The following is an 18,655-nucleotide window of genomic DNA, read 5'->3' on the forward strand; positions in this document are numbered from 1 at the left end:
GAGAAATACGAATCCAGAACGAGGCTACGGGAAGCGATCCCTTTTCGCCCGCACCGCCATAGAGAATGGGTGAGTGATACACGTGGTGTATCAAAAGTATCTAACACCACCAACTGGACGTCTTTTGAAAACAACACATTTTTTTGGTTATTCCAATTGTTAATTTGCGTGCATTATATCGTAGATTTAAGGTCGTCTATATTGTAAATTTATAGGAAAGAGGAAGCCTGTCGATGTATCAACAGTAGTGACCCTGTGGTAGTGTACTAGTAGTACGAATAACATGTGTAATGTTAAATTAAACAGACAACGAATTTTAGAAGACCAGAAACCTTGCATTAAATGATGTCAGCCGTGTCTCTGGGGCAACAAATTTATTAGGCGATTCGTCCAAGGACCGATGAAAATGATTCAAGTTTTGAGGCCACCGTGAATACAAAAGTGCACAAATATTTCAGCACTTCATCTCGAGAGGTGTATGAAAGTGAAACGAGAGTATCTCAAATAGAGAAATGAAAGGCGCCAGTCCCCATTTACCCACTATGAACATGATGTATATCAAGTTAGTGGTGAAAAGTATCATTTCAATGAAATTACCTACCATGTAGATGTAAAATTGCCAGGCACCAAGCAGTCATTCTCATCACTAAAAGATTTAAAAATCATCTAAAAAATTTCGGGAATCATGAAGACTATGGTGCAACGTACATGCTGATTACCATGTGTATGACATCATTAGGTTTCCCACGGTCACGTGCCTTTGCAGATTTTTATGGGTTAAAAATGAATGGAGAGATATTCAATTTACATACAAAGAAAAGCTGCGGCTAAAGTAAAACGTTCTAGTCTCTCTCTTGTGACACTGTCATCCATGATGATTTCTGCGCTCAACTGTTTACGGTTCATGCATTTTAGAAAGTCATTTGTTAGTTTGTTTTGAAAACCTCTGGATTCGAACTTCCATCAGACATCATGTTTGATCCATGGTCAGATGCTTGTTTGATGAACATGGTAAGAGTTGAATGAGCGTGTGGGTGTGTCATATGGTTTTGTCATATGGACTGCATCTGAAAAGGGTCTCCTCCATATTTGGCCAGCCCCATTCAGGGAAGCATGAATGAATTGACATAAGTAGTTACGTAGAAAGTTACATGTAAACATGGACAACACATTAGTCTTTAGTATATCCAAAATTTCTTAGAATGCTAAACTGTGCGATAAGCAAGATACTTTTTTTTAATTTGGGCATCTGAATTACGTTTGTCAGACATAGAAAATTCAGGGGAAAATTCATCTGTCAAAGACTTTTAGTGTAACATTTGACCACTTAACCCCATGAACCATGTGGTAGGTTCAGTACACAAATAAAGTGAACATAGGTTGGTATCTGCCTCTGTGGCTAAAATATTTTTGTATTCATTTACCTGATATATCAAATCCTTTTATCATCAGCAGTAAAGTATTCAATGGTCTTCATAGATTTTTGACCTACGTTATTTCCCTTAAGGAAAACCAAGAGGACTGCGCACAGCTCGAAAGCTGAGGAACCACCGGCGTGACCAGAGGTGGCATGATAAGGACTACAAGAAGGCTCACTTGGGAACAAGATGGAAGGCCAATCCATTCCAAGGGTCCTCCCATGCTAAGGGCATTGTTCTGGAAAAAGTGTGCGTGTAACAAGGAATTCTAGTGCTGTGCAATTATGTAGCTGTCCATATTAGGACTTGCTTGTGTACTTGTCACAGTAGGTTTCTTTCTTTGAGGTGATGGTTGTCTACTGTGAAAAGACTGGTACTCACATTTAAAAGTTCAGTTAACACAGGCTAAATTTCTTACTTCCTATTCTCTTCGGCCGTACATGAAAAGGTCTGCCCGCAAGCTGCGTATGGTTGTGGGTTTCCCCAGGCTCTGCTCTGTTTCCTCCCACCATAATGCTGTTCGCCGTCATATCAGTGAAATATTCTTGAGTACGGCATAAAACACCAATGAAATAAATCAACATTTTCGCATATGAAAGGGCAAACTTCAGTGCAGTTCATGCACATTTTTGATTTGTTTGGATAGGCCAATTTCCGAGCTTCACGTAAAGTATAATTTTATTAGTCTACACAGAATAATGCTTGAATTAATCCCTTGCAAACATGTGAAATGGTTGTAAAATTACAGTAATTATCTTAGTCAACCAGTTTTGTTTTCATTATCGTTATAAAGAGTTGTAGGAGAAAATAAGTTTGTTGAAGCCCCATGATATGTACAAGTATGAGTTCATGTTATTAGTGTCTTTTTGTCTTGGATGTTCTTGTGATTCAGTGGTGTTGAAGCCAAACAGCCAAATTCTGCCATCAGAAAGTGTGTCAGAGTGCAGCTGATCAAAAATGGCAAAAAGATCACAGCTTTTGTGCCCAATGACGGTTGTCTGAATTACATTGAGGTAGGTCACATTCATATATCTGATAAAATAAATCGGTATACCTTCTAGTAGGTTGCTATTATAGCATGGATGATAATGTTGCACAGTCATTTTGAATTGTATGGAAAAATAAAATATTTCAAGGAAAAAGGATATTAATGGTGATGCATGATTCAATGTTTGTTTTTTTTTTTGTATCTTTTGTTGCAGTTCTCACAAACTGTGAAGGTTATCAACGGAAATGGAAATAATGACTTGCTTCTTTAAACAGTTTTTACTTTAGAAATTTGAGTTAATAAATCTCAATGGTAATACATTCAATTTGATTTTAATATCACTGATTGTTACTTTAATATGGTACAGCACAAATATGCAAATGTCTGTTCCAGTGGTAAGAATGTTCTCATCCACTACATTTCTGGATTATTTTCTCCTTTGAGCTATGGTAAATTAGCAGATACTTGAATAATAAATGTATGGTTTTATATGTACATAAAGAGTTCATGTGCAACAACAGACACTTTTTGAAATATTTGCATCTTCACTTCCAACATTGTAATAGTTTACGTTTACTGTTTACACCGTAGGTGATATGCCTGCATTCTTGAAAACGGGAGGTAAATACAGATTTTAATTTGATTTTAATTCCAAAAAATTGGAATGGATTTATCTGTTTTTGCATCTGGACTTTTTACATGAACTGTCATGGCCTTCATCCTTTGACTGTGTAAATTCCTATTTTTGCAGGAAAACGATGAGGTGTTGGTGGCAGGGTTTGGACGTAAGGGTCATGCCGTTGGTGATATCCCAGGTGTGCGATTTAAGATTGTTAAGGTGGCAAATGTGTCCCTCTTGGCTCTGTTTAAGGGAAAAAAAGAAAGACCAAGGTCTTAAATCAAGCCCATTTTTCTGTGTCATGTAAGGAAGACTTTTTCCAAAATAAATCTGTCATGAAGGAAAAGCCCTTGTTTGTTTTACATGTTAGCTAATGAACAGTTGTAATGAGTCCATAATGATTATTCTGCTTGAACAAGGAGATAAAACTCCATGAACATTCAGTTGGAAGCTCTTAAACTGATCTGATGAAGTGAGAGTCCAGTCTGCTTGCACAAAGTACCTGTAAGGCAGTTCAGTAAATACTCATCCCATGTATGAGGATGTTTGACTTGTAGTCCTGCAGTGGCATTTCATTTCTGTCCGATATTATCAGGTAACATGAAAAAGTTTTAGTGGAATCTTCAAAGGGTGCAAATGCGTAACACAAGATTCACCAGATTGTCTCTTAGGGTAACTTATTACAATCATAGCTTACAATCTGTGTTATGCCCCTTGCGCCCTGTTTTGGCAGCAGCTTAAATCAGGGGGTCTTTTTTTTTTTGTCTTGTACACCATGAAGGTTGGTTTCCTCCACCCATAAACCTGACCTCTATCATACATAAAAAAATCCATAGTTCATGATCCCAGGAGTCTTAATTTGTGATACATTTCCATAACCAGACTTGGGTGTAAGATTTTTGCATCCCCTTTAATTGACTGGTCAAGACTTGTTTGTGGAGTTAACCACTGAGGTCGTGGGTTCAAATCCAGCTCGTGAAGATGTGGTGCATTCTGTACCTAGCCAATCATGTTTTTTCCTTGGGATCTTCCCACATAAACCTGACCTCTGTGTATTAAAGACATATTCTTAAGTGAAAGATGCTTAACTCCAGTCAAGTAAATAAATATGCCTGTGCCTACCTAGAGCTTATCATTGGTTTGATGTTTGGATAGATAGGTTGCACAGCAGGCAGTGACTGACATCTCTAGTCTTCTTTTCACATTAACTTCACTGGCCCCAAAGCATAGTTGGTAGAGCGTCTGCTTCGGGAGCGGTATGTTTTTGGTGGGCACTAGCGCAAAAGCTGGACCCATGATGATGCAAAATGAGGCTTTGTGGTCGTTCTGCTACTGTCTCTGTCATTACCAAACGAGAAAAAAAGCATTTATTGATACCATCCTGCTACTAAGAAACAAAGTTGTCACAGTTGCACATTCATGAGGCTGAGAATCCATGTGCACAGATTATTGTTGGTGGAATTCACGTGGGGTGAAATTATGCTGGGCAAGATTTACAGGTTATCAGATAGACGTGTTGATTTTATTAAAAGAAAATTCAAAATTGAAAGAGTTGAGTACTGGAAGCAGGATTTGGCATTGAATAAACTGTTACCTGTAATTTTTTTACAACGACTGACACTAGGCAAAGACTTCCCATGAGTTTGGGACCAAAGTGTGATGATTCATGTCATCTTTATGACGAGATCCTCGAGGAAGAAAATAAGCAAAATACCTGTGTTCGTCAGAACAAACATTATCAAGGAGATGTGAAAACGTTGACTCCTCTAAATTATTTACTTCACTGACAAATGAAATATAGGATGTATGTGAACATTACAATGGTCTTCTTCATAGTGTGAAACACTGTTCCATTCTCTGCATTTTAATGTCCAAATAGCTCTTTTCAAGTTAAAGAATTATTTTTTTTAAGTCTTACACCAATTTTTGGAACTTTGAGCTGAAATATTGAGAAAGATTTGTTATGAGGTTTTTGATATCACCAAGGAAAGACTAAAGAAAGTGTCTCAGGTATGACATTAATAAAATCTGGAAGAAAAAAAACAAGTAACATTTAACATACCACTAATGTGTTCTACTAGAACGTGAATGTGGTGAAGACAAGATTTGATTGGTACACGAGTGATCTCCCATCATGATGAAAGAGGGCGCTGGTTGCTGTCTGCTGCCGCATGTCATTTCACCAACACCTGGCAAGACAGTGGAAGAGTTCTTGTTGCTGAAGAGTGAGACGTCATATGTCATTTATCGACATGATTTGTAGTTATTCAACAGCTGTTGTGTCGATTTATAATTTCTTAAAATACTTTTTAATTGAATACTTTACCTATCCTTATTTCATTTGTGGATATATTTAATTAAGACTTATAGAGGTGCCACTTTTCGTTAGGCACAAACTGCTTAGAATGTAAGGCATAAAAAAATGCTCTTGCATTACAACGCTAACGCTACATTTATGTGTTGATAGGCTGTGCTGTCAAAGCTGGCTTTCTTATCTTTATTGGAATCCACAGACAAGCGGAGTGTTGTACTCGCACCTACAAACTTAGCTCAGTTGGGCTGTGATTGCGTAAACTGTTACAGCCCTGTCGTGTTCCTCAGTACTTTCCTTGCTGGCTTTAATATATTACTGCTGGGGACCAAATAATATTTTTACTTGCTGGGCACCAAATAATTTGTATGTCAGTGGTCATAGTTGCCTAAGCCATCAATTCAAGGTAGGTGTTCTCATGTGTCATCACTAATAAATGCACACAAGCATGAAACTGTAGTGGAAACCGGATAAATCAGTCCAACTGCCATGTTTGAAATGCATTATAACCTGTTTAAACAGTATATTACCAAGAGGGCTTTTGAGAAATACAGTAATGACTTTAGATCCACCAAAAACAATAGATCTACTGTTCTAGCCAATCTCCAGCTGCACCCCACCACTAGGTACAGCTCAGAGGGCCAGTCTTAGCTGGCCTGTATAACCTGGGAATTCGTATCAAAACAGTGTCATTTTTTAGATGGATTCTAGCTACACAGAAGCAAATTACTGCTGTATGTATTTAAACCTATAGTCGACAACGCTGACGTTCCGATTCTACACTGGCATCTGTGGCCAGACATCAGATTCCGAGTTTTTGGACGTTGAATTTGATCTTTGACCAGGCATTTCCAGTTGCACTGACAATACCGACTGAGAAGCTATAGCTTCATCCTGTGATACACCATGGAGGTACAGTATATACCTCCATGGTTACACTAAGCGAGCCGTATGTTTATCTTAAGTCTGATTGTTTATTTACTATTCTTTCTATTCGGTTCACAATAAATATCATTCTATTCCCAGAGGAATTCTAAATTCATACCCATGCATATGCAATGACAAGCACTGGAACATGTTTTTGTCGTTGTTCCGAACAGCCTATGCATATAGAGTCCTTTAGTGATGTAGAATAGTTAATGTGCAGAGATTTGCTATCTATGAGTTTTCAGTATTGACCACTGTGTGCAAGTTTTTGTCAAACTTTCGAGTTTAGCTGTATTTGTCTCGTAGCTTTGAGCTGTAAAACGGCAAGAGCAGAGTTTGGTGGTTCCAAAATCCTACCGTCTTTTGCTGTAATGCAAGTCTTCCTGAGGGCCAAATTTTCTGCAAAATTGAAAAACTCCAGGGCTCTTCAACGGCCTGTTTTATAATGGTATGCAGAACACCAACCATTTCATGGAAGAATTTGATATGCTTGTTTTCATTCTTTAACACTGAACTAAATGGTGAAGCTCTGACAGCTTGTAAAGGTTGGACTTGTATGACGCATTTCGGCGGAGACAAGAACACAAAAATGCATGAAACCAGCCTCATTATCTAGTGATTTTAAGTGCCGTATTACTCAGATTATTGTACCCGTTTTCAATATTTTTTGGCAATTTAACAGTACATACAATGGTAGCTAATTATGCATATAATTTTGCACCACTGTGGACTGTAATCGTTTAACATACAACAAAACGTGATCATGTTAAAGCATGATGATGTAGATACATGTTTGTATGTGGTTCTAGGTTAATACTTGGTATTTGTTTAGATTTTGTGATTGGGTAGCTGTGAATGAGGGAGATCTTTCCATAAAAGTGGGTACCCTAATTCCTTGAACTTGAAGTGCAATTTATGCAGATTTGTAATACGTTTGTGGAGATAAAACTGCATTGGTTGGATAGCCCAGATTCAGGGCTTCACAAAAAGTATAATTTTAACAGTCTACAAATAATAATGCCTTGAGAATGTGTCTCAAGCTAAACACTTTGCACTTTGAGAAAAGATTGAAAAATTACTATATCCGTCTATTTCATCTTGTGAAATGTGGACATTTTACACAAAGAGGTGCTTTGGGCCGATACAAATGGGATGACTGAGGTTCAGCCAATTCACTTTTCTTTAGAGTCCTGGAAGATGAGAAGTTTAGCTGGAGTTGTTGATAATTTGAATATAAAGGTCCCATCATCAGTTAATTTGCTCTAAGTGTAAGCTGCTTTTTTGTTTTAGACCCACAGATGTTGTTTCAAGATGAGGACTTATCAAGATGAGTTGAAATACCTGGAGAAAATTACTCCAAACTGTTGGAAGATCAAGAAAGACTTTGTCCCTAATATGAAGGTATGCCATCTTGTTTGCAGTTTGTCTGTGTTTTTGTCAGTCAGTCATCCATGTCAGTAACTAACAGGTGATGGTTTTATGTAACTAAACAAATCCAAGTATCTTTTTTTAATTGTTTCCTGCCCAGAGTTGATAGGCACCCCAGTTAGGCATGATATTACATATGGGCCATCTTTCACCCCATTTTTTCACTCCACGTGATTTGAGAATGCTTTGACTGACTGTCTTCAAAACTGGGAAAGCTGTAGAAATTCATAAGGTGATACCTGGGATTGATCTTACGGCAATGTGAATAGTATGACCATTGTGGCCATTTTTGGCAGAAAACTTTGTCTGAACATTATTTGAACTCATTGACAGTGGCATGGCACCAGTTGCATCAATCCCCCAGCTCTGCCCAGTTACCTCCCATCATATTGCTGGCCAGTGTTGTACAAGATATTCTTGAGGATGGCACAAAACACTAATCAAATAAATAAATTAATGCGATCACATGTTAGTTGTCATACTGTAGTTTTCTCCATATTATGTTCGGCTTTCATCCACATGTTAAATATTACCACCAATAAATAATCTTGGTTATGGCATAAAGCATCTATCAAAGAAAATATTAACTGTAATAAAGCCACACAAGGCTTCGTATGTAACAGACACTGTGAAGTTTGTAATGACAGTGACCATCGATCGTGTGTCCTCCTCTATAGGCGCAGCGATTAAATGTGAACATATACTGTTGTGGCGCTTCACTATATGCGCTTATACACAGTGTTACATTCCTTTGCCTTTAGTTAACAATTACATTTAAGGGATAATGGTAACATGGGAAGAATAAAACATTAGCAGTGACTTGTATTATGGAGATAATATACATGTCCATCAGTGCAGCTTGTACTTGGAATATCCCGACACAAAGTTAATTCTTCACAGTCCTAGTAGAATCATTCATGTCATCTTAAACATAAGATAATTCTTTGTCATAATTAAATACTAAAAGTACAGTTTGTCTTCAAGAATTAAAAGTCACTGAAGATAGTCATTAAAATAAGAGGGTAACTCTCTAAAACATTGCGAACATAGACCCTGTCATTTTCCAATATAGTGTGACTTTTTGCATATCGATCATGGTATTTTTTTTTTAGGTTGTTGCTTGTTGTCAAATGTTCTCTCCTGGGAGTGGTGGGTTATCGCCGTCTGGTGAATCAGGAAATGGCAAACGACTTAAAGCATCTGCGTTTGCATTTGGCTTACCAGATTTGTGGACCAGCTCAATTCGTAGGCTGACAAAGTTAATGGCCAGCGCTGAATTTTTGTTTTCTTTTAATGGTACAAGTAATTGTTTACTGTGACTCATTATGCTGAAATGTTGCCCATACAGAAATGGATGAAAGTTTTTTACTCCAAACATGATGGCGAGGGCCTCGTTCTCCAGCAGGGAATATCCTCTCTGTGCTGTAGAGGGTGTGTGAGACATGCAGCTCATGGGTCGCTCTGTTCCGTCCGCCATTTTTGTTAAAGAATTTGTCACAATTTTGTGTGGTGAGGCATCTTAATCCAGTGCCAGGGGTTTGCTTGGGTCGAAGTGGACTAACACATCTGAAGACTGTAACAATCCTTTTGACTTAAGGAAAGCGCCCTCCTGTTTTTACGTAAGAGTTCGTGTAGTGGCATCAGCACTGTTGACAGGTTCTTTGAGAACTTAGAATAATAGTTCAAAAGTCCTAAATAAGATTCCCTATTCTTAGCTGATGGTGCATAATGAATAGCTTGGATCTTGTTGTCCAGTGGATGGATTCCTTCCTTAATGATTTGATGTCCAAGGAAGAAAACCTCATTTACCATGAAGAAATATTTGTTCAGATGTTGAGAATCATCTTTCCCAGTTGTTAGTATGTCTTCTTGGTGTACTCACATATGTGGAATACCTGGAAGGAGATGTTCCATTGTCCTCTGGAAAATTCCAGATGCACTGGACACCTCATATGGTAGTCAGTTATACTGAAATAACTGCTTATAAGTGTTAATTATAGTGAACACTTTAGAATCTTCATCCAGGAACATCTGTTTTAAGAAACCTTGAGACAGGTCAAACTTTGTAATTTTCTGTCCACCACCATGTGTAGCATACAAATCCTCATTCTTAGGAATTGGATAGCTGTCCAGTTTGGAAACTTGATTAACTGTTTGTTTGTAGTCCCAACAGATACAGATAGATTTGTCACTCTTCACTACTGGTACTATTGGAGCTGCCCACTCAGGTTCTACAGGTCCTGTTGTCCCGTCTGATTGAAATTTCTCCAATTCCAGGTCAACTTTCACACATAAGTCATACGGTACTAGTCTTGGTCCGAGGAATTTAGGCTGAGCATTTTGATCTTCAGTTATCTTGGAGTTAACTCACTTAAAGGTGCCTAATCCCTCTTTGAATGGGTCAGCATACTTATCTAACATATTTCCTACTGTACCTGATTTGGAGACTTGATTTACTTCGAAAATGTCTCTCCAATTCAATTTGTGTAACTTAACCAGTCTCTGCCTAGCAAGTTGGGACCGTTGCCTTTAGTGACAACTGCTATGAGGTTAGCCGATTGTCCATTGTATTATACCAAAACCATAACTGTCCCTAATATTGGAATTTCCTCCCCTGTGTAAGTCCTGAGTTTAACTTTGGACTTCTGGAGTTTCCCAATTTTCAACTGGTTGTATGTTTTCTCATCTAGCATAGAGTTTAATGCTCCCGTGTCCAATTTTAACTGAATATTAACATGTCCAATGTCCATGGCTTTGGGTGACTTTGTTTCGCTTGACCAGAATTTATTACTACATTTGTTCCAACAGGCCCGGTCAATGTGTCCCCTTTTCTTACGGAAACCGCAGGTTGAATGGATGTGACGACACAAAGATGGCTTGTGATTTCACGTACAGCGGGAGCATTATGGGAATCTTACTGGGTTCGGCCAGTTTTACAGGTTTTGTGGATTTCCGAGTGTGTTGGAAGTCATGGGAGTTTTTAGCTGCTAATTCCATAGCTGTAGCTACTTCATACGCCCTTTGGAACGTTAATCCACGCTCCGACAGTAAACGTCTTTGGATTCTGTCATCTTTCACTCCACATATCAGCCTATCTCTGAGCACTTCATCTAGAGATTGTCCAAAGTCACAATGTTCGGAAAGTTGATGAAATTCAGACACAAACAGAGCAACTGACTTGCCTGGGGCCCGCACTTGACTATTGAATTTGCATCTCTGAATGCAAGATGACAGCAGGAGGTCATGATTATCAACAATTACATTAACGTGCAAAATCATTTTTTAGTTTCATTTATTATCAGTGTCTATTTCTTTGACTTTTTCAGGTGGAAGGTTTTTTCTATGTGAATGACAATCTAGAGAAGTTGATGTTTGATGAACTCAAAAACAGTTGTCACAACAAAGGGTTTGGAGGATTCCTGCCAGGAGTGAAGCAGATTGCTAATGTGGCTGCCCTACCAGGAATAGTCTCGGTGAGCGGTTCAAACCATGAGCTTTAGATAGAGTTTCCAGCTTGATTTGTTCTTTAATGGTATAAATCTGTATATGAAAGGCTGTTTAAGCAATATGGTTTTACCAAATGGAAATCTTTTTTTTTTTTGGAGCGAGCATGTAGGTCATATTAATGTTATTGTCGTTGTTTTCAGTGTACAGTTGAAGGTGATGGAAGCAAGCATTAAACTTCATGAGGTGTTAATTCTGCTAAGAGCTACATGTCTAGCTATTTTAGAATTAACCATTTGAAAACTTGCTAAACTAATAAAACATAAACAACAGTGTCTTATGTTTTATGTCATAGAGCACGTATGAAAAGATAAGGTTGTTTATTGAGTGGTTTGTATGCTGATCATTTTCAGAAATCCATCGGCCTTCCAGATGTTCATTCAGGTTATGGCTTTGCCATAGGTGAGTAAAGCACCATTTCTTCATGGATACATTTGATAAAAATGTATGATATTCATTCATTTTCACTGGCAGAAAGTGAAATGTGAAATTTTCATGTACAGTGTATATGTCATGTTGAGGCTGATTTGTGATGCAGATTTGTTGTTTGCTATCAGGAAACATGGCTGCATTTGATATGAATGATCCCCAGGCAGTTGTCTCCCCTGGCGGTGTGGGGTTTGACATTAATTGTGGTGTTAGACTATTGAGGACAAACCTCCATGAGAAAGACGTCGTACCTGTCCGAGAGCAGTTGTCTCAGTGCCTCTTTGATCATATACCTGTTGGTGTGGGGTCCAGGGGAGTTATACCCATGGGAGCAAAGTAAGTGAGCTTTTTGTCAGTTGATTCTTCTGCAAAGAAAGCGAAAATGAAAAGAAATGTTACTATTATAGTTGATAAGAACAGGTAGATTTTGTAAGCAAGCATGTTTCTATTTAAAAGATACCTGGAAACTTCATCTTAAGGCATGACCCAGTGCCCTGCATCAGTTAAATATGGCACCCATTCAGACGAAAATAGTTTGTTACATGTAGTTGCTCTGTAATTAATATACAATGAAATTCATGGGAAAATTCATAAATTATGAAATAATTTGACTTAAAGGAAAATATAAACAAGATTTAGGACTGCAAATAAATGGTGATCAAATAACTAAAGAATATCAGCTCGGTATAGTTTCACTTTCATTTTCCCAGAGATCTGGAAGAAGCATTAGAGATGGGAATGGACTGGTCACTAAGAGAAGGTATATGCTTAGTATAGCATGTTAATGATGCAAAGTCTAACAGAGGCTCCTTCCCAAAACACTGAAAACCATCAAATTTTGAACAGGCACCCATGTTTGCTTACTTGAGGCTGCAATACATTCTCCACTATGCAGACTTTTTGCCATAAAAATTACCTGCTGTGCTGACAGACGAAAAATTCAAATCACGGAGAATAAACTGCTGTGCACCATGCTCAGGCGCACAAAGGTTAGTGATGCCGAACCTGGTTGGCTGTACGATGGTTTTGCTTGGTTGTGGACTAGAATGCTTGATATGATCAGAATCAGAGTCCATTTTGGTCGAGTAAACGTACTTCCCCTCAACTAAAGAGTCCAGATTCCTTCAGGGTTGAATCCATTGTCAGTGTTTTATTTTACAAGGTACCCAAAGTATGAATATATGCACTATATACATTTAAGTTTCAACTTCTAGCTGCAGAAATCAGCATGTCTTCATATGTATATATATATATATATATATATTCTTGGTTAATCAGATAATTCATTTATGATTACGTGATTATGATTGTTCAGTAATGTTTCTTTCTGTGTCAGGATATGCATGGGCAGAAGACAAAGAGCACTGCGAGGAGTATGGCAGGATGTTGCAAGCAGATCCATCCAAAGTCAGTAGTCGTGCCAAAAAACGAGGCCTTCCTCAGGTAACAACATCCCCGCTTGTGTATGCTGAATTGACACTGGCTGCTGTAAAGGTTTCCCTTGGTGTTAAATCTATGAATGTTGGATTCACCCTACGAACATGCTAAATATTTGTATACGTGTTTATCATACACATGTTTATACACCTTCCAAGTGTGTCCATCTGCCCATTGCCTCTTTGTGGCAGTTGTGCCACATGTAGTTTGATATTGTACATCGGCAATGTAAAAGCAACATGGCCGCATGTAATTTGATATTGTACATCGGCAATGTAAAAGCAACAGTTTTGATTTTGTCAAAAAAAGTACAGTTTTGATATTGTACATCGGCAATGTAAAAGCAACATGGCCGCATGTAATTTGATATTGTACATCGGCAATGTAAAAGCAACATGGCCGCATGTAATTTGATATTGTACATCGGCAAAAAAAATTTTAATGTGTGCCTCAAGTTGATAAATTATAAATAAAGTCAGCGCCAAAATTTGCTGCGGGCGACTCCATTTTACCTAAGAACTAATCCTGAAGTCTTAATTGTTAGGAGGAAAATTTCCATCGGAAACCGCCGAAGTGCAGTTCGTACATTTCCGGTAGAACTCTTCTTCCCAGATGGTAGCGAACAGTACAGTTCATTTTCCGCTTGACGATCGGGAAACCGGAATATTTGACGTAGGTTCCAAGTTTACACGAACAAGCCGGCAGTTTTAACGACTCTCATTTGGCTGAGAGGCAACACACCCTCAGCATAAATTACTGGGTGTTAAAGATGGAGGACGCGATGAATTCAGCAATTTATGTCAGCTTTGCCGTTTTCAGGCTCTATGTGTATGGTGAGGAAAAAACGCAGAATCATGCAGAAGGCACCACCAGATAGCAAAAAATGTGCTCTTTTCAACGTATAGTGTCATAATTTCAAGTTTTCTTCTCCTTTAACTATTTGTCAAATTATCAATTTTGTTGTATAATAAATATGTTATAGAAATAATACAGGCTGACATTGGAAAGTTCTATATTGTGCATTGCTGATGCATGAACTCACAAGCTTGTTCACACTTCAGAGAAACGCACAAATAGAACTAGTTGACATCAACTTGTCTTCATTAAAAATCATAATGAATGTCAAGACCAAAATAAAAATCTCCATATACAAGCCTTGAAGAAGCTCCGCATAATCTTCTTACAGCTGGGTACATTAGGTGCTGGGAATCACTATGCAGAGATACAGGTGGTAGATGAAATCTATGACCAGTTTGCAGCCAGTAAGATGGGAATAGAGCGCCTGGGACAGGTGTGTGTGATGATCCACAGTGGCAGTCGAGGGTTGGGCCATCAGGTAGCTACAGGTAAGTGAGCACAGGTATAATGTGCAATGGTGGATATGACATGAGCACACCCCTAAAGGTTCCATAATATTGTGAAAACAAACATAATCACATATGTTTTGCTGTGAGACTTTGAATGTGTTTTTTACTACCTTGCTGCTGTGTAATGGGCAGGAGAAATCAGTTTAACTCTCTTCACCTTTCTTGAAGTCGAAAGAGCTTTCTTAATTTCCCCACTGAGGAAGAATTACTTTTTGTCTTTTATTATATGATGTTCATCATTGGATGCTTAAGCAGAATATCATTGACACATGTGATGCAATATCCAGTAACTCAGAACCCCATTTTACATGTTTAATAGCCTGTACTGAAGCGGGAATTGCCATCAACAGTACTAGTAAGTACTGGTGTGAAACTTGAGGTCTGTTAGATAAAACTAAAGTGGATGTGAAATCTTATTTTACTGCATTCAAACTATTGTAATTGGACTCTCACTGGTTGAAAAAATAATTGAATGGCGTCTGTTGGAAGACTGCTAGTCCTTGATAAAGAAAGTAAGAGGGTTAAATCACTCTGTCATGGTTTACCTCCAGCTGGAGATTTGTCGCCTGGCAAAGTGCAGAGGTATCACTCAGGCTCTGAAATATATCCTCTTCCCATAAACAAATAAGCTTTTGTTATGACAGAAATCTGTATTCTTCCAGAGAACATTTTACCCAAAATTTCGAAATCTGTTAAATATTCATACATTCTGACACAGTCATTATTATAATTTTGCAGATGCTCTGGTTGCGATGGAGCGTGCAATGAAACGGGATCAGATTGTGGTGAATGACCGGCAGCTGGCTTGTGCTCGTATTCATTCCCAGGAAGGCAAAGATTATCTGCAGGGTCTGGCTGCTGCAGCAAACTATGCTTGGGTCAACCGCTCTAGTATGACCTTCCTAACCAGACAAGTAAAACACTTTTTCATCTTTTCACACTGTTCAACTCATAACCTTTTCCGCAGGCCCTGTTTTTCTGGGTAGAAGTAACTTCAGGTTTTGGTGACTATTTCTTAGTGGAAATAGCATTTGAAATAAAGTCACCAGGTTTTATTATTTTGAAATGAGTGGAATGATCATGGGTATCATAAAAACATAAATCAAACTAATGGCAAATGTATCTACCCCCATGGCTTATGTGTACATTACATGTGTGAAAGTTTCTGAGTAATTTACCAAAGGTTGGTGGTTTACCTCAGGCATTCCAGTTTCCTTCACCCATAAGGCTGAGTGCCATTGTATAAGTAAATACTTCTTGAGTGTGGTTAAAACTAACAGACCTTTGCAAAAGCTCTGAACGACACTATTTCCCGTTTACAAAGAATACAGTATTATGCCTTGTGTTGAACAAGAACTATAATTGTACGTGTTGACAGGCCTTTGGCAAGATGTTCCAGACAACGCCTGATGACCTCGACATGCATGTTATTTATGATGTGTCCCATAACATTGCCAAAGTCGAGGAACATTGGATTGATGGAAAACAGAAGACATTGCTGGTCCATCGGAAAGGATCCACAAGAGCTTTTCCTCCCCACCACCCTCTCATCCCGGTTGATTATCAGGTGAGCTGGCCATCCCATAGCACATTCCCATAGCAGTATTCACAAAGCTTTCACAGTGTTGTAAATAAGGAACTACCATGGCAACATGCTCCTTACATTACAGACCACTGTGTAATTTTTTTTTTTTTTTTTTAGCTGTCACCACTTTCGTACATTTTCTCTTACACATTTAGAAGGACAGAATTTGTTGATTATTTTTTCATTTCTTCCCATTTCGAATTTTAGCTCAGATTTAATATTCACTAAAATCTCAAAAAACTGTTTAATTCAGCTGCATTACTGACCAAAACAGATTATCAACAAACTTCAAAAGAAGATTTTTGACCAGTGCAGACATATGTTTTCCTTATATGTTACAGCTGACAGGTCAGCCGGTGTTGATAGGAGGCAGTATGGGCACCTGCAGTTATGTTCTCACAGGGACTGAGCAGGGCATGCAGGAGACATTCGGCACCACCTGTCATGGAGCTGTAAGTCTTATGTTAGGCCAGTCAATGCATTCAGTGTTGGAAATATATACTGTACTGTAGTACCATTTATGAAAAGTACATCTCAGTTGTCTCCTGTTATTTAAAACATATAGGTATGTATCTAAAAGAAAACATTTTAAAAAGTGTTTCAGTAGCTCAGTTATACCTTATAAGCCTTCCTGAAAGTTAAGCGCCCATTTCATTGTCCGCATTAACGTTGTGCTGAGAGAAGTCTACTACTCCCCTATCCTGAAATTCTTCAGAGAAAAATGTTAAAAATTAGAATATCTTTCACCCAGAAACAAATGCCTTGTATCTATGGAACTGCTGAGTTACTTACATAGGCTATATTATATAAGGTGTATATTTTCCAGTAAAAATGTGTTATGCACAACACATTTTAATAGGCAAATGGATTCAGTAATGGATTCTCCCTATCCCTTATGTGGCATCCATCCTGCGGTTGATGTCATAAGAACCTAAAAATCTTAACAATATCAGTATAATGGGAAACTTTATTTGTACTGATTGGAGCATTGATTGGATCAAATTTGGCCTCTTTGGCAGATACAGCAGCTTATATGTCCTTCCTAGCTCATATACACCATTCAAGATGAACAGTTTCGCACTTTGTATTTCTGGTGTTTTGTATTAAAACTTTGGTAAAAAGCCACTTTCCAGAGCATATACCACATGATGGTATTCATACATATCAAACTGGACAAAATAAAATATTTAAGTGGCTACAAGGTGATTGAATCATTCTGAATTAAGTAAAATGTGTTTCTTGAAAAGTGAATACAGTAGTAACTTTAAATGTCAGGAGGACAGTGTACACGTCAGAATTAATAATACAGCAATCATTAAAAAGTTTGTCAAATGTTCAGTGTGGAGCGCATGCAATTGTCAGTGGTGATTTTTAGCTTAGAAATAGGGAAATTACTTAGGAGTCTTCATTTTTGTTACTAATTTCCCAAGTAAAAAATAGATTGTATGACAAGATAAGATTATTAACAAAACTTGAACCAAGTGCTTATTCCACATTTTTCTTGTGAAATTTTGAAGGGTCGAGCTCTCTCAAGAGCGAAATCCCGTCGTAACTTGGATTACTCCACCGTGCTGGCTGCTTTAGAAGAGAAGGGAATTAGTATCAGAGTTGCCTCCCCTAAGATGGTCATGGAAGAGGTAAGACATTTAGCATTCAAAACCATCTTTAGACCAGTAACAATATCTATATTTTGTTTTGAGTCCACTTTTAGCCTTCTTTTACATGTGAAATAGCCTGAGAAATTTAGAAAGTCAATGATCTGAAACTTTCTGTAGGAGACTTAAGATACTAAACCTTGGTTTGTTCTGTATAATTTTAGGCACCAGAATCATACAAGAATGTGACAGATGTTGTTAATTCATGTAAGTAAATCTTTTTCTTCATTTCCATGCAAAAGCCAGAAAAAGTTATTGAAAGTTTCAACATTTTAATACACATTGATCATCCATTATCCTGGATTGTTGAGCTTTAATGTAGCAAGAGTATATGGTAAATTTTACCCTTAAAAACTTAAATTTCAATTTAATGTTTGTTGTTTACTTGGAAGTAAATGTAGTTAATGTAAGTGTAGTACATGTAAACATTAGTCGTGTGATGTGTGTGATAATTCAAATCATTTCATCATGAATAATTATGAACATTTTTTTTTCCTTTAATAGGGTCGGTTAATATAAAGCTAAATACATGACTTTTGCTTAGGTCCTAATCAAATGTGAACAGGTAACTAAAGATATTTAAGTTCATCATGGGACTGGTTTTGAGCATGATGTATCATGCCTTACCCTTTATATAAATTTCAGGTCATGCTGCGGGCATCAGCAAAAAGTGCATCAAGTTACGGCCAGTAGGTGTGATTAAGGGATGAGATTTTTATGAAGCCTCATGGTTGGTGTCCAAGCCAGGAACAAACAGACTGGACTATTGAACCTTCTTGGAGGGGCTGTTTTATTTTGGATTGTGCTATACAAGGGAATAAGATAAACTCTCAACCATGATCCAATTTGCTGACTGTTTTCTTGCGGCATTATTTGGGTGGCACATCTTTGTCTTTCAACAGACATATTTGATGAGCATGTGTCCCATTGACATAGAATATACAGCTTGTACCATGTCAATGCAATACCATTGTTTTGTTGATTATA

The 18,655-nt window shown here is 37.9% G+C and overlaps 2 protein-coding genes across 2 annotated transcripts; both read left to right on the forward strand.

The window, feature by feature from the left end:
* Positions 1–36: 36 nt before the first annotated feature.
* Positions 37–3,371, forward strand: LOC135470560 (small ribosomal subunit protein uS12). The gene is made up of 4 exons (XM_064749578.1): positions 37–69; positions 1,508–1,667; positions 2,311–2,431; positions 3,158–3,371. The coding sequence occupies exons 1-4, from the start codon at positions 66–68 to the stop codon at positions 3,302–3,304; spliced, it is 432 nt and encodes a 143-aa protein (XP_064605648.1). The 5' UTR covers positions 37–65; the 3' UTR covers positions 3,305–3,371.
* A 1,787-nt stretch (positions 3,372–5,158) lies between these two features.
* On the forward strand, positions 5,159–18,495 carry LOC135470502 (RNA-splicing ligase RtcB homolog). Its single transcript, XM_064749483.1, has 14 exons — positions 5,159–5,250; positions 7,554–7,664; positions 11,018–11,164; positions 11,549–11,597; positions 11,753–11,960; positions 12,335–12,384; positions 12,961–13,067; positions 14,248–14,407; positions 15,167–15,342; positions 15,807–15,995; positions 16,355–16,465; positions 17,531–17,650; positions 17,833–17,875; positions 18,314–18,495. Exons 2-14 carry the CDS (start codon positions 7,575–7,577, stop codon positions 18,376–18,378), a joined length of 1,515 nt encoding a protein of 504 aa, XP_064605553.1. The 5' UTR covers positions 5,159–5,250; positions 7,554–7,574; the 3' UTR covers positions 18,379–18,495.
* Positions 18,496–18,655: the final 160 nt, after the last annotated feature.

Source organism: Liolophura sinensis, chromosome 7, assembly GCF_032854445.1.
Source record: "Liolophura sinensis isolate JHLJ2023 chromosome 7, CUHK_Ljap_v2, whole genome shotgun sequence".
Lineage (NCBI taxonomy): Eukaryota > Metazoa > Mollusca > Polyplacophora > Chitonida > Chitonidae > Liolophura > Liolophura sinensis.